Source organism: Dipodomys ordii, unplaced genomic scaffold (genome assembly GCF_000151885.1).
Source record: "Dipodomys ordii isolate 6190 unplaced genomic scaffold, Dord_2.0 Scaffold64, whole genome shotgun sequence".
NCBI lineage: Eukaryota > Metazoa > Chordata > Mammalia > Rodentia > Heteromyidae > Dipodomys > Dipodomys ordii.
In genome coordinates, this window is record NW_012267280.1 from 321139 (window position 1) to 345533 (window position 24395).

The 24395-nt window shown below is 39.1% G+C and overlaps 1 protein-coding gene across 1 annotated transcript; it reads left to right on the plus strand.

Moving 5' to 3' along the window:
* Window positions 1–5526: 5526 nt before the first annotated feature.
* Window positions 5527–19249, plus strand: LOC105990256 (vomeronasal type-2 receptor 116-like). The gene is made up of 6 exons (XM_013022616.1): window positions 5527–5624; window positions 12605–12893; window positions 14042–14845; window positions 15915–16142; window positions 17082–17205; window positions 18336–19249. Exons 1-6 carry the CDS (start codon window positions 5527–5529, stop codon window positions 19247–19249), a joined length of 2457 nt encoding a protein of 818 aa, XP_012878070.1.
* Window positions 19250–24395: the final 5146 nt, after the last annotated feature.

The window sequence follows — 24395 nt, forward strand, 5'->3', positions numbered from 1 at the left end:
AAAAAAAAAAAGCAAAAAAAAAAAAGACTTAAAGAGCAACTTCTCTGAGGAGGAAATAAGAATTGTCAATAGACACATGAAGAAATGCTCAAGTTCCCTAGTCATAAAAGAAATGCAAATCAAAACAACATTGAGATTCCACCTCACCCCAACTAGAATGGCTATATAATCAAGAAATCTAATAACAACAGATGCTGGAGGGGATGTGGCCAAAGGGAACCCTACTGCATTATTGGTGGGAGTGTAAATTTGTTCAACCACTCTGGAAAGCAGTATGGAGGTTCTTCGAAAAACTCCACATAGAGCTCCCTTATGACCCAGCAATCCCACTTTTTGGGCATTTACCCAATGATCACAAATAAAGTCATACCAAAGCTACCAGCACAACCATGTTTATTGCAGAATTATTTACCATAGCTAAGATATGGAACCAACTCGGATGTCCCTCAGTAGATGAATGGATCAAGAAAATGTGGTATATATATATGAATTCTATGCCTCCATCAGTAAGACTGAGTTTGGCTCATTTGTTAGGAAATGGAAAGACTTGGAAAAATCATAATAAGTGAAGTAAGCCCAGACCAAAGAAATATAGGCCCATGGTTTCCCTTATTTGCAATAACAAGCAGAAAACTTCAAAAGCTATATACATATGACCATATAAGGTGATGCTAAGCAAAATGAACCCCAAGATAGGGACACAAGATGTTTTTTTCTTTGTCAGTGTTGTTTTTAATGGGTTTTTTTGGGTTTTTTTGTTTCTTTTGTATGTACTTCTGCCATGGTATAAACCCCTGTTTTCACTGTATTTGATTCTAGAGCCCTGCATCTTATATATACATTTTTCTAATTTGGGGAGGGGAAGGGAAATAATAAAATGCTGGAGTAAGGACACAGGTTGACCCTTTGTAACAATGAGACAAACAAGACACTGTGTTGACAATGAACTTTACAACTTCGGAGGTCGAGAAGAGAAGAAGGGGCTGTGGGAAGAGAGGAGAGGAAGAGAAGTGGTTGGGAAGGGTCAGCGGGAAGGGAAGGGAAGGTAGGGAAAAACAAAAGAGGGGGTAACAGTACTCCATAGGAAATGCACTCATTACCTTACTCATGTAACTGTAACACCTCTGTACAGTATCGTTACAATAAAAAAGAAATTAAAAACAACAACAACATTGAGATTCCACCTCACCCCAGTTAGAATGGCTGTAATCTGGGAAGGGATAACAGTGCTCGACAAGAAATGTACTCATTGCCTTACTCAAGTAACTGTAAGTCCTCTTACAGCATCTTTACAATAAATCTACTCTTTTCTAGCTCTTTTCTCTCTTTCCCAGCTCTCTCTCTTCCCCAGGCCTTTTCCAGCCACGTGGAGGGCCAACATGGCCTGGTACCAGCCAGATCAATGAATAAACCTACCCCTTACCTGAATACCACCTGCGTGGTGCTGTTCTTACTCGCCTACCTCTTTTTAAAAACCTAACATAAATGGTGCCGTGACTCGGATAAAGGGATTAAAGTCAGGATAGGTGGAATTCCTCTCCGGTTTTTTTCTCTTTTTTTCTTTTTTTTTTGTTTGTTTTTTCCATTTTCCTCTGAGGAATATCCACAGTTCTGATGGCCTTTTGTGAACCTGTCTGTCTGCTGCAGACACAGTGCATCGACGCCATTGCTGGCCTTCACATCCATGTCCACACCACTTCTCTACTCCGGTGAGTGAAACTACTCTATATGGCTTTCTGTTGCTCAATCTCTGTCCAGACCAGGTGCCACGCCAGAGAGCTCCTACGGCCTTTAGCTGAAAGGCCGATCACCTCTGAAGCCGAGGATGCTTGGTTTTGGGGGCTTGGCCATTTCTCTCTAGAAGGCTCTGGGGGAAGTTGGGATGCCACTTCTGCCTTGTCAGCTCTCCTTCACTCACCAGACTGACTCTCCTACACATTTAATGGGGTGCTGCGAATCATGCTGGAGCAGTGAAACCCCTTTGAAATGCCTCCTATGCTCCCTGGAAAGCCATAGCACCTATTATTTATGCCATTCTCAGATGTAGACAGTTTTTGCCACTGCAATGGTAAATGGTCAGAAGTCTGTTTACTTTCAGGCTCTCTTTGCTCTCTCTCTTCCAGTCATGTCCAACTTTCCCTATTTCTCCCTTTCTCTTTTCTACAACATTTTGGCTTGTGCCCTGAAGAGTGTGACGCAGGCTGGGTCCCGGGGAACCCCCTCTAGGTTCCCTCTCAAAGGCTAGCCAATGTAGGCTTGATCTATTTGTTCAGGGTTTCTTTGTATTCTTTCAGAAATTCACCATCTTGAGTTCGCCATCTTGGCTACATGGTGGGTTAAGGGTTTGACCTCATCTGACCCTTAACCTTCTATCAAGTTTATCACTCCATCTATTCTAAGGTGCCTTTTTAACAAGTTGCTCTTTTCACAGGCCCTGGTAAGTGAGGCCCAACCATCTGATGTGCTTTGTTAGCAAAGATGTTTATACATTGTTGTCAAAATTTTAGGTTTTGAGTTTTACCTTTTTTGTTTTGTGTTGTGTATTCTACTACTGACTACGAGGTTCTAAAATTCTGGGCCTATCTGTGCTAAAATTCTCATCACATCTAACAAGTTTTGTCATTACAGAGTATTTGTTGGTCAATTCTTGATAAGGACCAGATAAGCTCTATTCTATTTTATCTCCTTGTTGCTTTAATTGGAAATAATAAAAGGTTTTTGTGGCAAAGATTGCAGTTCAAAGCCAGCCTGGTCTGAAAGATCCCTAAGATTCCATCTCCCAACTAACCTGCAAAGAGCCAGGCTGGAAGCATGGTTCAAGATTTTTTTTTTTTTTTTGTCCAGTCATGGGGCCTGAACTCTGGGCCTGAGCACTGTCCCTCAGCTCTTCAGCTCAAGGCTAGTGCTCTACCACTTGAGCCACAGCACCAATTCCTTTTTTCTTTTTGCTTATGTGGTGCTGAGGAATCGAACCCAGGGCCTCAGGCATGCAAGGCAAGCGCTCTACCACTGAGCCACATTCTCAGCCCTCAAGACTCTTATCTCACACCAGCAAATACTGCAAGTGGTACTGTAACTCAAAGTGGTTCAGTGCTGGCCTTGAGCAGAAGTGCTCAGGGACAGCGCCCAGGCCTTGAGTTCAAACCTTGAATACCAACTGGGACAAGCCATCCCAGCAACGAACACCTAGACTCAGCCAGTCTGGGGAACAAGGGACCATGAAGAGGAGTAAGAGATGATATCACATCAGCTACTTTGTGCCTGCCCTTTCAAAATTAACCAGAGCCGGGAGGTCAATAGAAGCAAGAAGCCTGCCCATCCAATGTCTATACCTGTCTACCTATTAACAACAGGAATTTATATTCTTGCCTTTGTCACTTGGCTTCTCCTCTACCTAGTCACCAGATGTCAGAAGTAGCTAGGGACATTTCTACCATCATTTTTCAGCCCCAAGTCCTTCCCCTTGCCATTTATTTGCTCTCTAGTATTTTTTTCCAGCCCCTCAATGCTTCATGAGACTTCTCCAGACTTCATCTAAGGACTCACGCCACCAAGGGACAGCTGCTGCTGGCTGCCTTCTCTGGGAGGGGACCAAATTCCAGCCTTTTACCCCTAATGTCAATGCCCCTTATCAGCAGGAAGTAGCCAGAGAGAATCCACGCCCTATTTCATGATTATTAAAAGGCTGGAATGTAAGGTCCACTCCTGGATGGCCAGCAGACTCCACCCTCCTCACAGCAAAGTCTCCACCCAGTACCTGCATTACCTAGGCAAATGGCACACCTGGAAGAGGTCACATCTGCATCTTCTGAGGTCACATCTGAATTTGATGTGGCCACACCTTTCTCCACCCATTCCCTACATAAGGCCTAGCCCAGGCCCAGACGCCCTCTTTTCTAGCTCTTTTCTCTTTTCTAGCTCTTTTCTCTCTCTTTCCCAGCTCTGTCTCTTTCCCAGCTCTTCCAGCTCTCTTTCCCAGGTCTTTCCCCACCATATGGAGGACCAAGATGGCCAGGTGTCAGCCGGAATGATGAATAAACCTACCCCTTACCTGAAAAAAAAAAGAAATCTAATAACAATGGATTCTGGAGGGGATGTTGCCAAAAGGGAGCCCTACTGTATTTTTGGTGGGAGTGTAAACTTGTTCAATCACTTGAAAGCAGTATGTAGATTCCTCAAAAGACTCCACATAGAGCTCCCCTATGACCCAGCAATCCCACTTTTGGGCATTTACCCGAATGATCACAAAGAAGACCATACTAAAGCTACCAGCACACTATGTTTATTGCAGCATTATTTACCATAGCTAAGATATGGAACCAACCCAGATACCCTCAGTACATGAATGGATCAAGAAAAAGTGAGAGAGAAGAATTCTATGCTTCCATCTACCTGCATTTTTAAAGTACATATGTGATGTATATTTTCTGATACCTAGTGCATAATTGTGAACAAGTGGAACATAATACACATCTAGCACTACAGCCTTGTGTAGAGTATGTCCACTGCCCTGAAGTAGCTCTGTTCTCCAGGACTGCTGAAGCCTCTGCATGGAAATTTAAGTCTAACATATGTTGACAACTTGAAAACATAGAATTTCTTTTGATAGTGATTTAGGTTTGTGATATAGAAGAATTTCCTCTACTACAACATGTTCTCAACCCAGTGCAGCATGAAAATGTCTTCATCTATGCTTGCATGGATAAAAATAATTACCTATTTGAAAGTAAAATTTCAGAATGCAAAAGTAGAACTCAATTTCAGCATATTGACTCTGAGTTATTCACATGTAATTGGTAGGTTCATCCAAAATAGTGCTTCCTCAGGAAATAGAAAACATCTGAAATTCTGGAGGCCTCTTCGCATGGAATTCATGTTGAAAGCTGCTGTTATCAAGCACTAAGATTCTATGGCTGGTGTTTACATTGTGTGTGGGAATCGACCCTTTGGGTGTGATGCTCTCAAAACTTTAGTTGACATCTCACAGGCATTGTGGACATTTCACCATACATAGGACCTGGTGTCTTCTGAGACAATCCAGTTGCATCATCCCAAATGGCTTTCATACAGTTTCTTGACACAGATGATGTATAAAATACATCCTAGATAACTCCATCTCTGGGGCCTCAGTATCTGTGGTCTTGGATGAAACCATACCTCCTGGGGTGAAGAATGCAAATGGACAAACATGTTTTCCAACTCATGTTTTTCTTCTGAATGAAGGCCACAGATGTAGACCCCAGGGAATACTTATACACATTACTTCTGGAGACTCACAAGAGGATTTGATGAAAGGATAGCTATAGGGTAAATCTCTGTAAATATAAAAGGCACACATGCATATATAAAAAGATACATGAATATACAGGCATAATACATGGGCTTCACTTCCTGCCAGAATTGCAGTTGGGAGATGCTTCAGGGATGTATCTTTTGACTTTCACATTCCTTCTTCTCCAGTTTCCCCTCCTTGTCAGGTCCTTGGCTAGCACTAGCTGCTTCTCTACTATGAAACACCAAGCACACATGGATGGAGATGTGATGATTGCTGGTTTTTTCCCTCTGAACAGTTTGGGAATAGATCACAATAATAACCATGCTTCCAGACCAGAAGAGAACACACGGTAGGTAACTTACCATTTTATTCCCAATTACTGTCTTATTCTGAGGATGGGCAAAGGCTAAGGAAACTCTGGGTGCACACATCAATGTTCCCTGTCCCTCTACACTGACCTCCAACCCTATTGTACCAGGAGCACTGCAGTTTCATTATTTTGTCTTACATCTTCTGCTGAGTGATTTTATGCCTGCAAGTAGAAGAGGACTCTATTTCCTTCCATGTAGCTTCTCCCTTACATATCAGTAAATTCTCCATTTTACACCACCATGCTGTATCTGCTCCATTTCAGATGTTATTTAAGAAAATGAAGTGATATCACCCAGAATCACTGGTATGAGATCTGTCCTAAAAGTCTGCAACCACATTTCCTTCCTGCCTAGGTCAGTAGGGTGAGAAATTTTTTTTGTAACACCTGTATTTTGAGAACATGGATAAAATTTATTGTAGCCTGGTGGTTCATGCTTGTTAACTACTCAAGCTGCTGATATCTGAGGATCAGTATTTGAAGCCAGGCCAGGCAGGAACATCTGTGAGACCTTTATTGCCAATTAACCAGCCAAAAGCCAGAAGTGAATCTGTCGCTCAAGTGACAGAGTGTTAGCCTGGAACAAAAAAAAAAAGCTTAAGAACACTGTCCAGGAACTGATTTTATGCCCATGGACTGTCACACACACATGCACACACATTTTTACTGTAGAGAAGTAGTTACATTTCAAACTAAGCCTTGTGTCATTATTTTATGTCAGTTATGCTGCACCACCTATGACTTACCAGGCAGGTTAGCATTGTAAGATCACTTAGTGTGCCCAAGTGTCCACACTTTTGTGTACCCAAGGTGAGTTCTATTTTACTTGTGTTCATGCATGTTCTTGACACAATGAGCCTCACTAATAAAAGGTGGTATGGGGAAAAAGTAAAGAAAAGAAAAATGACTTACAGAACTTCAAGGAATTCTAGCAAACTGTCAATTCCTATTGCAAGAGAAAATGTCATTGTGTCTATCATTTGCACTTGTTTATAAGGACTGGTGTGATAAGTAGACCCTGAGATAGCTACCCACAATTGAGAGCAGTGATCCCAGGATAGCAGTTACTCTCTTCTATTCTCTACAAGATATATGGCCTTATCTTACATGTCTCTGGTGTGTTTATCTTTCTTAGTTTTGTGCTGGCCCTGGGAACTCAGGGCCTGAGCATTATCCCTGAACAATTTTGCATAAAGCAAGTGCTGTAGCAGTTGAGCCACAGCTCCACTTCTGGCATTTTTGGAAGGTTGAATGGAGATAAGAGTCTCACAGACATCCCTGCCCAACTGGCTTCAAAACACGATCCTCAGATCTCAGCCTCCTGAGTACTTAAGACTACAGGCAGCTGGCCCAGTGGCTAATCCCTGTAATCCTAGCTGCTCTTTGAGGCCGGAGGATCACAGTTCCAAGCCAGCCTGGGCAGGAAAGTCTGTAAGACTTTCATCTACAATGACCACCAGAAAACCGGAAGTGGCTCTGGGGCTCAAGTGGTAGAGCACTAGCCTTGAGCTAAAGAGCTCAGGGACAGCGCCCAGGACCATAGTTTAAGTCCTATGATCGAAAAAACAAAACAATGAGACTACAGCCTGCTTTATCTTATTATTAGTATTCCCCACTATTTACCCATGTTCAGCTGATTTTCATTCCCTTAATTTCCCTAAATATATTTGAGTATTTAGATACTGTGCTAATATAGGCATATTGAGTACTTATGTTTCAGCTAATCAATGTTTCTTTACTATCAACAGATGTAAAGTCTGGTCTGGGTTAGTAACATTTTATGTATGCTATTGACTACATATAGCAATATTTATCCACCAAGCTTTTCTTGCAGATAAATAGAGCACCACAATTCCACATGAGTAGCTGAGAGATTTGACTCAAGTTACTCCCACTGATGTAATGGTGATGTTTACCAATTTTTATACACTATATTCTTTTTTATTTTTTATTGTGAAAATACTGTACAGAGGGGTTACAATTACATGAGCAAGGTAATGAGTACATTTCTTATCAAGCATTGTTGCCTCCTCCTTTATTTCCCCTTACCATCCCTTCCCATCTCTCCTCCCCATCCCCACCTCCTGCATCCCCCACCCCCCAGTGCCAAAGTCGTAAAGTTAGTTTTTCGACATAACATCTTGTATATCTCATTTTACACTGGGTCAGCCTGTATCGCTATTTAAAATTTGTTTTTTCCCTTCCCCTCCACACATTATAGCAACATCAAATACAGTGAAAACAGGGGTTATACCGTGGGAGAGGAACATACAAAGCAACAAAAAATCATCTTATAAATCATTTTATAAGTATGTTAGAAACAATAGCAAGAAAGAAAAACAATTTGAGTTCTTATCTTGGAGTTCATTTCACCTAACATCAACTTATCTGACCATTTCTGCTTTCTCAGACATATACTAGTTATTACAAATAAAGGAAACCATGGGACCTATGTTTCTTTGGGCCTGGCTTACTTCACTTAATATAGTTTTTCCAAGTCTTTCCATTTCCTAACAAATGGGGCAGTGTCATTCTTTCTGATAGAGGCATAGAATTCCATTGTGTATATATATATACCACATTTTCTTGATCCATTCATCTACTGAGGGGCATCTGGGTTGGTTCCATATCTTAGCTATGGTAAATAATGCTGCAATAAAAATACTTGTGCTGGTAGCTTTAGTATGGTCTTGTTTGTGATCATTTGGGTAAATGCCCAAAATCTTGTGCCAAGTTCCTGGTTCATATTATAGTTCCATACAGCAGATTGTATATTTTGATTATATTCAAGCATCCTTTTATGAACACATTTTATATCTTGTCACACATCTTTTTTCTCTCCAATATCTCTCATTTCTTCTGCTCATTTTCACCTTTCTGAGGTAGCTACAATTGAGCCACTGGTGATTGGCTTGCTTTGCATTTTTGGTTGGCTTTTTCTCTGAAAGATGACAGTCCACCACTTGAGCTTCATATCCATTTCTAGCTTTTTAGCTAGAAGGCTTTGCCTCAGGATCCTTAGCTCTCATCTCTTGTTAAGTTAGCATTACAGGCATAAGCTACCAGTAGAGGTCATTTTAATTTCTTGAGGAATCTCCAATCTTTTATTTTTATATACCATCACCAAAACTACAATTTCTATCTGGGTTGATGGGTAACTATTGGGTGACCTGAATGCAAAAATCGTTGAAAATTTTTTTGGGTACTGATTTGCATATTTTATTTATTTATTTATTTGGTCTGTCATCCGGCTTGAACTCTAGGCCTGGATGCTGTCCTTCAGCCCTTCAGCTTGAGGCAAGCAGTTTACCTCTTGAGCCACAGCACCACTTCCAGTTTTCTGGTGGTTTATTGGCGATAACCCCTCTTTTCACTGTATTTGATGTCGGTATAATTTGTGGAGGGGAAGGAGAAAAACAAATTGTCTAAATAGGGATACAGGTGGACCCATTGCAACAATGAAATGTACAAGTCATTATGTAGAAAACGAACTTTACAACTTTGGTGGGGGGGGAGGATGGGAAGGAATGGGAAGGGGAAACAAAGGAGGAGGCTAAAATGCTTGATAAGAAATGTACTCATTATCTTGCCCATGTAATTGTAACCTCTCTGTATAGTATTTTCACAATAAAAATAAAATAAACTAATTTGCAATCCTGAAAAAAAAAGAGTCTCATGGACTTTCTGGCCTGGGCTGGCTTTGAACTGTGATCCTCAGATCTCAGCCTCCCGAGTAGCTAGGCTTACAGGCATGAGCCAGTGACACCTGGCTATAAGTATAATGTCATCTTCAAAAAGGGATGGTTTTACTTCTTGCTCCCCTATTTGGTTCCTCTAAATGTTTTTCTCTTGCTTACTGCTATTGCTGGGAATTCCAATACTATGTTGAAGAGGAATGGAGAGAATGAAATTCCTTGTCTTGTTCCTATTTTTAGGGAAAATCGCTTTACTTGTTCACAAATGAGCATAATACTGGGTGTAGATTTATCATATACAGCCTTTATTATATTGAGGAATGTCCCAAGTATTCCTAGCTTCTCCAGAGTTTTTATCACAAAGAAGTGTTGGATCTTACCAAAGGCTTTTTAATGCATTGATCAAGATGATCATGTGGTTCTTGCACTTGCTTCTGTTGATGTGTTGTAATATGTTAACTGACTTACATATATTAAACCAGATTTGCATCCTTGCAAAAAATCCAGTTTGTTCATAACATATGAATTTTCTCATTAGTGTTTGGATTCTACTTACAAGTATTTTGTTGAGAACTGTACATCAATGTTCATCAAGGAGATCGATCTGAAGTTCCCTTTTCTCACTGTGTCCTTATCTGGTTTCAGGATAAGTAGAGTGCTTGCTTTGTAGAATGAATAATATTCTCTCACTTTCTATTTCATTGAAGAGTTTGAGAATAATTAATAATTCTGCTTATGGAATTAAGCTGTAAGACATCAACTCCTGGGCTTTTTCAGGAAGGGAGGTTTTTGTTTTTTGTTTTTGTCGATCATGGGTCTACTCTGGGACTCATTGCTGTCCTTCAGCTATTCAGCTCAAGGATAGTGCTCTAGCACTTGAGCTACAGCACCACTTCTGTTTTTCTGGCGCTTTATTGGAGAGAAGGGTTTCACGGACTTTTCTGCCTGGGCTGGCTTTGAACCATGATTCTCAGATCTCAGCTTCCTGTGTAGCTAGGATTACAGCCATGAGCCACCAGCGCCTAGCAAGGGAGGGTTTTTAATGACAATTCAATCTCATTGTTTGTGATTGGTCTGTTCATTTATTTTATTATATACACTGTTTTTATTTTTTATTTTTAATATATATTTTATTGTAGAGATACTGTACAGAGGCATTACAGTTATATGAGCAAGGTAATTTTGATATACAAGAAGGTTATGGTTACATGAGTTTGTGATGGGTAATGAGGATGATTCTTTTTGAGGTATTTCTCTCTTTCCATCCCTCTCTCCCAGGTTTTCCATCCTGTGCTCACTCACAAATGGCCAGTTCATTTTCCACATAGTGTCTAGTGAGTATCACTGTTGTACTTGTTCATCTTTGTTCCATCTTTATGAGCCCTCCCATACCTTCCCAAAATCAAACAAGAGAAAAGGTAAAGAGAACAAGAGACAGAAACCATGTCAAATAAAAATGCCTTCTATTTCCTTTACTTGAAGTTCATTTCTTTGGAGTGGGGGTAATTTTTTAAGCTCTCTATATAATTCAGGTATGAGGCCTTTTCTAATGTGAATGAATTTTTTTCCCATTTTGTGGGCTCTTTATCTTGTTAGCCATGTCCCTTGCTATGCAAAAACTCTTCACTTTGATACAATCCCATTTATACAGGATTTCTTTGATTTGTTGTCATTCTGGATCATTGTATACAAAGTTTAGCCCCATTCATAGATAGCTTAGTATTTCCCCTACCCCTTCCTTACACAGTATCTTACCTTACATTGAGGTCTTTGATCCTAGAGATGTTTCCGGTGCAAGGTGTTCTACGGGTGTCTAGCTTCAGATTTCTGCATGTAAATACCCAGTTTTGCCACCATTATTTGAGTAAAGGTTATCTATCTTCCAAGCTCTGTTTTTGGCATGTTATCAAATATTATATGGCAGCAGTTAGGGAAACAGAGGTACAGCTATGTGTTGGGTCCAATTTCTAGTCTAGTCTAAAGAATCTTTATATGCATTTCACTTGTGAGAGCTTGATCATAAGACAGATTGGCATAGATATCATAGTCAAAAATTTGATTATCTTTCATCTTTAGGCCTATTGCTTTGTACTTTTCTCTACTTTTGCTTTTTTAAAATTACTGTCATCAACTTTTATCAAATCCTTTTTCACACAACTTCATAATTCTTCATTCTTACTTATGCGTATTCCTCCAAATGTACTTGTTCAATTATATTTTCCTCAAGCTCACTATTTTTTTCATTTAGAAGACTTCACAAACATGATAGGTTTTCATTCTGATCATTTCACATATATCAACAGTATATATTGAGCAGGTTAATCCTTTCATTAGTATTTCCAATGTGACTTCATTGTTTGTGTTTAAACAATCCCAGTTGATTTCATTACATTAATTTCTTTAGAATATGCCCACATGCACTAGTGCTACACACACACACACACACACACACACACACACACACACACACACACACTGGTATTCACAGAAAGGACACAGAGAAAGAAAGAACAGTGCTTTGATCCTCTTTATATTGCTCTATTGGATCCTTTTTAGTTTCTCAACCTAAATATAATGGGAAGAGATGGAGTTGCGGGAGCTGGATTTGAATGTAAAGCTTGCTTACAATTCTCTCCTCAACCCTCATGTCATGGGTTCCTCTCTCCATAATGAATTCCTTGGAATTGGATGCATCCCTTTTATTTTGATGCATAAAAAATACAATTCCCCCACCTAGCATTTGAGCTCTTGTTCTGGTTGTTATACCTGTAAGAGCTTTTCAATATGCTGGATCTGTGAGCACAGCTTACAATAGAATCTTCCATAAATAAGACTTTACTTCTGAAAGTTGCTCTTAAATTGAACATTCATTAGTTAGGTTGACCTTCTATCTAAACACATAACAAAAACTGGGTGATTCAAAACACAAGATTTATTTTTAACACAGGTGTAGCTAGTTGCCCTAAGATAGTGGCAACAGACTATTTCATGTCTCATTAAAACCTAATCCAACAGCCAACAGCTTTCTGTTCTGGTGCATGTAGAAGTAGAGAAAAAGCAAGCTCTCTTGGATTAAATAAGTATCTGAATCTCATTCATGACATATTCCCTTCATATCATTACCTAATCCTATATAAAAGCACAAGAAAATACAACCCAACTAAGGGTAATGTTTTAATACATTGATTGGTAAAGAAACACTGCTTTACTGCACCAAAGTCATAAGTTTTTAAATACTCCTCAATTTCTATGCTCATTATGCAGGTTTATCTTCAAGAACTATCAGTTTGTGTTGGCCTTGGCTTTTGCTATTGAGGAGATCAACAAAAACCCTCAACTTTTACTTAACTTGACTCTGGGATTTGAAGTCTATGATGTTCAAATTAGAGCTTGGACTATGTTTAAGAATCCCTTCATTTGGCTCTTTGGGAAGTACAACATTCCAAACTACTCCTGCATGAGAGACAGCAGGTCTATAGCAGTACTTACAGGACCATTAGGAATAACATCTGACCAGATTGGAACATTGCTGGGACTCTACAGATTTCCACAGGTGAGAATAGAGGGTAAAAGGATATAAAAATGTCTAATATTTCATGTGTTAGGAAAGAATGATAGGAAGAGACTGGATTTACGAACCTATCAAATTTTTGTGGTATCCAAGAATAAGTACTCAATGATGGTAGGATCTTTAGATATAGATATATGGATATAGATATTTTCATTGTTTCAAAAAGGATACGGAAGAGTTAGAGCAGACAAGTAGATGATTTACTGTTGCAAGCCTGAGCAATAATATTCTTTAAAAGAATTAGGAAACGGAAAATGACTGCAGTGTGCAGATATGTTGAGCAGGGTACTGATGGGCTACTCCTGTAATTTAGACTATTCAGGAAACTTGTATCCACAATTAACCAGCAACTAGCAGAAAGTGAATTAATGGCTCAAAGTGGTAGACTCATGAGAGAAAAATCCACCAAAGTGCATGAGGCCATGAGTTTGTATCCCTCTACTTGCATGTATGTGCACTGTTTCTCTCTCTCTCTCTCTCTCTCTCTCTCTCTCTCTCTCTCTCTCTCTCTCTCTCTCTGTCACACACACACACACAAGATTTTAAATTAAATGAAATAAGTCAGGCTCAGATTGGGAAATTGGAAATGTGTTCTCATGTATGTGAGAGCTAGAGCTAAAATATGAACATGTAAAATGAAATAAATATGAAACACACATAGCCTCTTATATGTATACCTGATCAATCTGACTAAAGCATGGTATACATATGATGGTGGAATTCCAGCCTGTGACTCTTCTATCTACTTACAGTAGAAAAAAGAAACACAAGAAAGCTGAAGTATATCTTGTCTGAGATGGGTGGATGAGGATGAGGAAAAACATGAGAGGAATAAGGAATGGATGGGTGTGGAAAACAACTTAATATTCAATGTACATATATGGAATTAGAAAAATCAGGAAGTGGGTGGGGTTGATATAGATGGGAAGAGTTGATAAAATTAGTGACAAAGATAAAGAGACATTTTATAAATTTATATGCTGTACATATATAGAGCAAATTATTTTTCTAAAGGAAAATTAAACCTATATTCCACATGCTTCAACTGCCTTCTCACATATATCAAGACTCAAATTTTGATGACTGGCAAGCCTCTAATTCATAAAGCATACAATTTTCTTTCCCTTCAGCTTACCTTTGGGTCATTTGTTCATGTCCTGAGTGACCATCACAAGTTTCCAGCTCTGTATCAGATGGCCCCAAAGGACACATCAGTAGCCACAGCCATTGTCTCCTTACTGCTTCACTTCAGCTGGAACTGGGTGGGACTGTTGAATTTACAAAATGAGAATGATTTGTGGGTTCTTGCTGAATTGAAAGAAGAGATGGCCAAGAACAGAGTTTGTGTAGCCTATGAGCTAGTGATCTCAAGCCAATTAATATCACATATATTCAAAGCCATGGCAGGTTATAATGAGATAAATAAATCAGCAAATGTGCTCATCATACTTGGTGATAATGATTCACTAATAATTTTAATAATAGGTATTGAGCAACTTTTAACAAAAGGCAAAGTTTGTATCATGAACTCACAGTGGGAATTTGCCCTGAAAAGAAGATATTTCTTGTTAGGTTCACCACATGTTCCTCTTATTTTTTCACACCATCATGCAGATGTTTCTGGATTCACAGATTTTGTCAAGGCAGTTAACCCTTCCAAATACCCAGAAGATATTTTTCTTGCTAGGATGTGGTTTCTCTCTTTTAATTGCTCAGCTGCTGTGTCTGACTGTGTAACATGGGACAATTGTCTTTGTAACGCGTCTTTGGATTGGTTGCCTGGGCATATTTTTGACATGAATATGTCTGGACACAGTTACAATATATACAATGCTGTGTATGCTGTGGCCCATGCTCTCCATGAAATGCTTCTTCATCATATAGAAGTTCAAATGATGGGAATTAGAAAAGGGATGGTGCCTTTCCATGGACAGGTAATTTCATCTATATTGGATGGCATGTACCATTAGCAAAGGCACTTCCTGAAATATGTCTTATTCTATGAAATTAAATATTTCAGATGCTTTTGACAAACCCAGGAATTTGTTTACATTTAAATGTCTATGAGGTACTCTAAACCTGGGATCATATGCTCATAAGATAACACTGTATAAAGAATAAAGTGTATTCCATAATTTTGTAAATTGATTTTTTATTGCTGCCTCTGGACTTGAGTTTAGGGTTGAGTGCTGTCTCTGGGTCTCTTTGTGCTCAAGGATAGTGTTCTACCACTTGAGGCACACCAATACTTCTATCTTTTCCAGAGTTTATTGGCAACAACTTTCATGGACTTTTAAGCCCAGTCTGGATTTGAAGCTCAAATCTGTCTCCTTAGTAGCTTGAATTAAATCCATGAGCCTCTGGCAGCCAGCTTATGAGTTTGATTAGTTACAAATATCTTCAACATTCCATAGCTAATGTTTAGAAAATTGTAAATTCAGTTTTCCCCTATACATTTCCTTAGAAATAGCAAAGGATGACCTGCTGAATGGAATTTTCCATATTTTTTCATCTAGTTTCATTCAATTTTAGAAATAAAAATTTAGTAAGTTCAAACTATACACATTCATTAAAAAAGTGCTTGTGTTAAACTGTAACTAGACAACTGAGAATTTTCTCATTCATGACCATGTCATATTGGTTTCTCTTGAAAAAAAGATTGTACTTTTTTTTGGAGTGACCTGAGTTCAGAAAGATTATTTTTATTCATCCATAGGTTTTTTTGTAGTTCCTGCAGTAGTTGTTAGTGCTGTTCTCAAATTCAGAATAAAAGATTAAAAGGCGATCAGGAACTTTTCTTTTTTAAAAAATTCTTTTCTTGTGCAGAGAGGTTACACTTTCATCAGTAAAGTAATTAGTACATTTCTTGTGAACATTTTTACTTTCTCCTTTTTTGCTCCTACTATCCCTTCCCTCTCCCACCTCACCTAGAGCTTTTCTTAATTCAAATTTTCTACCTTATTTCTGGGATATACTTCATCATAACATGATTTATCTCTTCAGCTACTCCGTGTTCTGAGGAACATCCAGTTTTCCAATCCTGTTGGAGAGCAAGTGATTTTAGATCAGAAAAGTAAATTGGAGCCAGAGTACGACATTCTGAACATTTGGAATTTTCCAGAAGGTCTTCAACTGGAGGTGAAAATAGGAAAGTTTTCTCCATATGCTCTCCATGGTAAACAACTGTCTTTATCTGAAGATATGTTAGAGTGGGCCATAGGAACTACAGAGGTAGGTTGGCTCTAATCATAATGATTTTTAAGAACATATATTGAAGAAAAAGTCATCCTTTCAATTTATACCTGGCTGAGTGTCAGCAACTTTCTCCTAAAATCCTAGCTACACAGAGAGCTGAGATATGAATATCACAGTTTACATCTGGACAAGCCGGAAAGTCTATAAGACTCATCTCCAATTTACCACCAAAAATCTGAAAGTGGACCTGTAGCTCAAGTAGTGGAATGATAACTTTGAGCAAAACATGTTCAAGGCCAGTGCCTAGATCTTGAGCTCAAGCCCCACAATCAAAACTAAGAAAAAAATTAAATAACTTCTAACTTTTTGGTTCAGAATATTGTCATAAGTTATAGACAGGAGTTTTCTACGAGGTTTCTTATATTGTTGTAAAGTACCTGAGGAATCCCTTTATGTGGTGGATAGCTTTGTTGTGTTTCCGTATGTAGAGGTTTCATTCAATGGTTAGTTGACCTGCTATTTAGGCATCTTTGCTGAAAAGAATCATTGAAGGCGCCTGTATCAAGATTCATTCTTCATGGCCTCTAGAAAAATAAAAGGAAAATATGTTGGGCCTATAAAATGGAAGTGATCATCCTGGCTTTTCCCCATATCACAGATGAGTAGAAGAAAACATATAATGACATGAATTTAAGAAAGTTCTGTAGGGTTGTAAACGAGGACTTACTTCCTCACCATCAGTTTCACCCTTTTCAAGATCCCATAGTATAGTTCAACAGGCTAGAAATCATGGTTGTAGCACATAATTCCTTAGGAAATATGGGATATGGAATCTATAACACAATTCAATTAATTGACTGAACTTAGTTACATAGAAACATTATGTGTAATAATTTGATTCTTTAAAACAATGGAATTTTTGGAGTGTTAGCTATGTAAGTTTGAAGAGTTACTGGCATACTTGATTTTCCTCAGACTCCTCGCTCTGTCTGCAGTGAGAGTTGTGGGCCTGGATTCAGGAAGTCTCCTCAGGATGGACAGGCTGCCTGTTGCTTTGATTGTACCCCTTGCCCAAAGAATGAGATTGCTAATGACTCCGGTAAGTCCATGACTTACAAATACATTTTTCATCTCTCCTCAGTTTTCCTCAATTAACCAAGTCAATGCAAAACTTGTGCATTATGATTACAGAGCCCTTTTTCCTTCTCTCTGTTAATAACTTAATTTGACACGTGGTAGTATTGCTACTTGAAATGTGATAGATCGTGGCATTGAATTACATATTTTAGTGATATTTTCTACTCTATTGCAGGCAAACTTAGCTACAGATATCCCTCTTATCACTAAGGGTTAAGACAAGTGTAAACCCTAACATGAAAGGAAACACAACTCTTGTTAGGACAGTGTTTACATTTAAAACATTACAATTTTTGGGCTGGGATGGTGGCTCAGTGGTAGAGTGCTCACCTTGCATGCATGAGGCCCAGGGTTCTATTCCTCAGCACCATATAAGCAGAAAAAGCTGGAAATGGGTGCTGTGGCTCAAGTGGTAGAGCACTAGCCTTGAGCTGAAGAGCTGAGGGACAGCACCCAGGCCCAGAGTTCAGGCCCCACGACCGACCAAAAATAAATAAATAAATAAAATAAAACATTACAATTTTTCACACAGGAAACATAGATCTTTCACATTTATATTTCTCTCCATAGAACTGTTTGTGACACAAAATAAGTATTCAGAAGGGTGGATTCACTTTAAGAAGTGAGCATGACTATAAGCTGTCCAAGAGTGATTTCTCTACTCCACAAATGATGTGGCCAGAAAAATAGAATGCCATGAATTCAAGGATATGCCACAGGGAGAAAATTAATGTTTTAGAAAGATATGTTGAAATTTTTAAACTGTATTATTTATGATTTTCAACTGGATTTCAAAACAAGACAGTTCTAACTATTAGGAAGTGATAGCAAAAAGTGTAGAAAATCATTAAGAGATAAGAATGCCCCAAATGACACATTTGATCACTGAAGGAAATAAAAAGTTGAAGAAAAAATTCCAAATAAAGAAGAATGTGGAAATGGCAGGAGGTTACAGTTTAGAAAAAAAATAAAATGTGTTTATGATACTTGATAATGACATGCTAGGATTGTATCTAAGGCATCAATTACCTAATTTTCTGAAGTAAAAGAAGTTCACAACAAAAACTAACGGTAGTTTACACTTCCCACCAGATATGGGCCAGTGTGTGAAATGTGCAGATCATCAGTATGCCAACATACAGAGAAGTCAGTGCCTCTTGAGAGAGGCAAGTTTCCTGGGTTTTGGAGATCCCTTGGGAATGGCTCTGGCTTGCATGGCTCTCTGCTTCTCTATGCAAACTGCTGCTGTTCTTGGGATGTTTGTCAAACACCAAGACACTGCCATTGTTAAAGCCAATAACCGGACGCTCAGCTACATCTTGCTAATCTCCCTCATCTTTTGTTTCCTCTGTTCTTTGCTCTTTCTTGGCCGTCCCAACACCGTCACTTGCATCCTGCAGCAGATCACATTTGGGGTTGTCTTCACTGTGGCTGTTTCCACAGTGCTGGCCAAAACGGTGACTGTGGTCCTGGCCTTCAAGGCCACTTCCCCAGGGAGAAGGATGAGGTTGTTTCTGGTTTCAGGGGCTCCTAACTTCATCATCCCCATCTGCACCCTCATCCAGATGACTTTCTGTGGACTCTGGCTGGGAAGCTCTCCTCCCTTTGTGGACACAGATGCACACTCTGAACATGGCCACATCATCATCCTGTGCAACAAAGGCTCCCTCATTGCCTTCTACTGTGTCCTGGGATACCTGGGCACCCTGGCCCTGGCCAGCTTCACCCTGGCTTTTCTGGCCAGGAACCTGCCTGACACCTTCAATGAAGCCAAGTTCCTCACCTTCAGCATGCTGGTGTTCTGCAGTGTGTGGCTCACCTTTCTGCCTGTCTACCACAGTGCCAAGGGGAAGGTCATGGTGGCTGTGGAGGTCTTCTCCATCTTGGCTTCTGGGGCAGGGCTCCTAGGCTGCATTTTTGCCCCAAAGTGTTACAACATCTTGTTAATGTCAAATAGAAATACTCTGCATGGTTTCAGGGATAAAAGTCGTAGTAGGAGAAATTAACTTTCTTAAACTCATATATTTGATTAGCATACAATTTGCCTGATCAAATCTACAATAATTTTGCAATGTTAGTTTGTGAAATTTTTACTTCAATAAATAAGAATCGATTGTTATTTTTCCTAATGGTAGTAGTCACAAGTGGTGGTAAATTTTCTTGAATAGTTTTGGTTCCTTCTATTTATTTAGACCTAAATCTTATTATTCCTCTTCTCCATTTATTTTCACTGTTGCCTTTCTCAATCATTTTTCTCAATTATCAAGTATAAGAATTTCCTGTCTGAAAAATTATATTGAGTGAAGTAAGCGTGGCCCAAAGAAACATAAGTCCCATGGTTTCCCTTATTTGCAATAACTAGTATATGATTCAGTCAAGCAGAAAAGGTCAGATAAGTTGACGTTAGGGAAATGAACCCCAAGATAAGTATTCAAATTTTTTTCTTTCGTACAATTGTTTCTAATGTATTTATAAGATGATTTCTTTGTTGCTTTGAATGTCCCTCCCCCACTGTATAACCCCTGTTTTCACTGTATTTGATGTTGGTATAATTTGTGGAGGGGAAGGGTAAAAACAAATCATTTAAACAGGGAATATTAGAGATTTTGTATGCATGGATGAAAATAAAATACTGCAGGCCATTAGGATAATTTAATATTTTAGGGGAAATAAAAGTAATGGATAAAGATGCATCAGATTTCATATGCCCTATAAAACTATCATAATGAAATCCATATTTACCATATACACTTGAAAATTTAAAGTAATACAAAAATTAAATTTAAAAGTCAGTCTCCTTACAGCTGGAAAAATAACTTCTCTGTGGTCTGTTTTACCTAAATTTAATTTTTTTGTTTTTGTTTGTGGAGCTTGAACTATGGGCCTGGGCATTGTTGCTCAGCTCTTCAGCTCAAGAGGAGAACTCTACCATTTGAGCCACAGTGCCACATGTTGTGTTCTGGTGTTTTATTGGAGATAAGAGTCTCAGGGAAAGCCAGGCCCCAGTGGCTCACGCCTGTAATCCTAGCTACTCAAGAGGCTGAGATCTGAGGATCATGGTTCAAAGCCAGCCCGGGCAAGGAAAGTCCGTGAGACTTTTATCTCCAACAAATCACTAGAAAACCAGAAGTGGTCAAGAAGTAAAGCACTCGCCTTGAGCTGAAGAGCTGAGGAATAGCGCCCAAGCCCAGAGTTCAAGCCCCAGGACCAACCAAAAAAGAAAAAAGAGTCTCATGGACTTTTTTGCCCGGGCTGGCTTTGAAACATGATCCTCATATCTCAGCCTCCTGAGTATTTAGGATTACAGGCCTAAGCCCCCACGCCTGACTAAACTTAATTTTTAATCCATTAAGTAAACTAAACACAAACTCGTTATTGAACCGTCAGCTTTATAAAAAGAATATAGGATTCAAAGCCTAATGGAGGTTCTGTAAAAGACCTCTACACTGAATGTTAAAGCTTTGCAGTTAGAACTCAAAAAATTAAATCCAAAAATACCTCAAAATCTTCAAAGAGACAAGCACCCCATTAATTAGTGGGCTAAACATTTAAAGAGAGACTTCTCTAAAGAAGAAATAATAATAACCAATAGATACACAAAGAAATGCTCAACCTCTCTGACCATAAAATATCAAAATCAAAACATCAAGATTCTACCTCACCCTAGTTAGAATGGCTATAATCAAGAATTCTAATAACAGCAGGTGCTGGAGGGGATGCTGCCAAAAGGAAACCTTACTGCACTGTTGGTGAGAGTATAAACTTCTTTAACCACTCTGAAAAGCAGTATGTAGATTCCTCAAAAGACTACACATAGACCCCTATTACCCAGCAATCTCACTTCTGGGCATTTACCCAAATGATCACAAATAAGGCCACACTAAAGCTACAAGCATAACTATGATTATTGCAGAATTGTTCACTGTAGCTAAGATATGGAACCACCCAGATGCCCCTCAGTAGATGAATGGATCAAGAAAATGTGGTATATGTATATACATATGTATAATATGTACATATATATGTGTGTGTATATATATGTACATATTATATATATGTATATACATATATACATATGTATATACATATATATATGTATATACATATATATATATATATATATATATATATAATGGAATTCTGTGCCTCCACTGGAATGAATGATACTGCCCCATTTGTTAAGAAATAGAAAGACTTGGGAAAAATTGTATTAAGTGAAGTAAGCCAGACCCAACAAAACATAGGTTCCATGGTTTCATTTATTTGTAGTAACTGGTATACATCTAGGATAATCTTACAAGACAAGCAGAAAAGTTGAAAAGCTATGTAAATATGGCCATATAAGATGATGCTTAGCAAAATGAACCTCAAGATAGTGACACAAGAGGCTTTTGCCTTGTCTCTGTTGTTTAAAATGTACTATGAGATTTTTTTATTTCTTTTGTATGTTCTTCCCTCATGGTATAACCCCTGTTTTCATTGTATTTGATTCTGGTGCCCTGCATCTTGTATATACATTTTCTAATTTGGGGAGGGGGAGGGAAATAACAAAATGCTGGAATGAGGATACAGGTTGAACCTTTGTAGCAATGAAATGGACAAAGACACTGTGTTGAAAAAGAACTTTACAATTTCGGGTAGGTAGAGAGGAAGTGGGGCAGTGGCACAGGAATGGATGGTAGGGAACAAACAAAGGAGGGAGTAACAATGCTCAATAGGAAATATACTCATTACCTTACTCATATAAGTGTAACCCCTCTGTACAGTATCTTTACAATAAAAATATTTAAACAACAATATTGAAATTCCACCACACCCCAGTTAGAATGGCTATAATCAGGGAAGTGATAATAATGCTCGACAAGAAATGTACTCATTGTCTTGCTCATGTAATTAACTGAAAGCACTCTTACAGCATATTTACAATAAAATACATTTTTAAAAAAGAAATCTAATAACAACATATTCTGGAGGGGATATGGCCAAAAGGTAACATTACTGCACTGTTGGTGGGAGTGTAAACTTGTTCAACCACTCTGGAAAGCAATATGGAAGTTCCTCAAAAGATTCCACATAGAGCTCCCCTATGACCCAGAAATCCCACTTTTGGGCGTTTACCCGATGATCACAAACAAGATCATACTAAATCTACCAGCACAACTATGTTTATTGCATCATTATTTACCATAGCTAAGATATGGAACCAACCCAAATGCCCCTCAGTAGATGAATGGATCAAAAAAATATGGTATATAAAAACATGGAATTCTATGCCTCCATCAGAAAGAATGACATCGCCCTATTTGTTAGGAAATGGAAAGACTTGGAAACAATTATATTAAGTGAAGTAAGCCAGAACCAAAGCAACATAGGTCCTATGGTTTCCCTTATATGCAATAACTAGTATATGTCTAGGACAAGTTTTAGGGTTCCAGTGAGCAGTCCCAGCCTAGAGAATCACACCAAGTGTGATCACAGTACAGAGAGTTTGGACAGAGAGGGAAAACCCAGGAGGAGACAGGTCTGAGCACTTGCCAGTAGCCTTGGGTAAAGCAGCTGTGGGGGCAATGGCAGCTGCAGCCACCATACCTACAACAGAGAGAGTCCAGGACAAAGGCACCAGATCAGCAGGCGAGAGGATTCTACTCAACACCAGCAAGAACTGACAAGTAGCAGGTATCTTCCTCCTGCAGATCACACACCAGAGATGGCCCAGGAACCAAGAGGCTGTGAGTAGAACCTTGATATCCTCACTCCTTCTCAGAGAACAGAGGAGGGAAGGCTGCCCCTCTCCCACCACCAGAGATCTCCACCTTTGATACTGACAAAGGCCCAGCTAAGCAGCTAGCTCCAACTCAGCCCTTGGAAGAAAACAAGAATCATTTAGCAGGTCACAGGAACCTGACCTGACCTGCCAGGCTCAGCTCCACTCAGGGGAAAGTCACCCAGCTCAGCACAGGAAGCTCCACCTCGGAGGAGTGACTTTCTTCACTGGGTAAACAGAGCCAGAGACTACCCCTCCCTACACCAGCCTAGACAATCAATTGAAATTCAATAAAAATAAGCCCTGAGAATGGCTCCAGGCTGGGCTCTGTGAGTGTCTCAGGAGCTAGCCCCTCAAGAAAAAGCTACAGTTTGCTGAAAGGCCCTAACCCTACCCAGAACCTAACCTCATCACAGCATCTCCAAACTAGAGGAAACAGCCATCTCCCTCTTTTGTGATACTCAAAGCAGATCTCACTCCCACTGAACTAGCCTGGGAGGAGGATCACAAAATCCTTGGTAACACAGAGCATTTTTCTGCCTGCTCACACAAACTAACTTAAGAAACAAATCAAGCCACAGGAAAACCAAACACCACAAGCAAACCACAGACTCCATCAAGAGACTGGTTACAGACACAGTGGAGATACAGGATCTTCCAATTCCCCCTACCCCCACCAAAAAAAAAATCAAAGAACTCTTTTTTTGAACTTTTCTTAATTTTTTTTTATTTTTTGTGAAAATATTGTACAAAGGGGTTACAATTAAATGGGCAAAATAATGAATACATTTCTTATCAAGCATTGTAGCCTCCTCCTTTGTTTCCCCTTCCCATCCTTTCCCATCCACCCCCCCCTCCATCCAATCCTCCCAGCTCCCCCCCCCACCAAAGTTGTAAACTTCGTTTTGGACATAACAACTTGTACATTTCATTGTTGCAATGGGTCCATCTGTATCCCTATTTAAACGATTTCTTTTTTCCCCTTCCCCTCCACAAATTATACCGATATCAAATACAACGAAAGCAGGGGTTATATTGTGGGGGGGGGGGACATACAAAGCAACAAAGAAATAATCTTATAAATGTGTTTATTTTGAATTTTTATTTTTTTAAAAAATTGTTTTCTATTAATCTTTTTTTTCCTTTCATGATTTTTATTTTAGGTGTAGGTGTGTGTGTGTGTACTTTTTAAAAATCTCTTTTGACCTTTTGGTCTTTTTTTATTATTCTTTTCACTTTTTTCTCTCTCTTTTTTTTGCATGACTTCATTGCTGTTTTGCTCATCCCCATATATACTAGTTATTGCAAATAAGGGAAACCATGGGACCTATGTTTCTTTGGGCCTGGCTTACTTCACTTAATATAATTTTTTCCAAGTCTTTCCATTT

What these genes read in the sequence shown, in the direction of transcription:
- LOC105990256 (XM_013022616.1), top strand. Translation starts at nt 5,527, where the DNA reads ATGGATGGAGATGTGATGATTGCTGGTTTTTTCCCTCTGAACAGTTTG. An exon ending in AGACCAGAAGAGAACACACG is followed by an intron (nt 5,625 to 12,604) that starts GTAGGTAACTTA and finishes CTCATTATGCAG; the next exon opens with GTTTATCTTCAAGAACTATC. An exon ending in TGAGATTGCTAATGACTCCG is followed by an intron (nt 17,206 to 18,335) that starts GTAAGTCCATGA and finishes ACTTCCCACCAG; the next exon opens with ATATGGGCCAGTGTGTGAAA.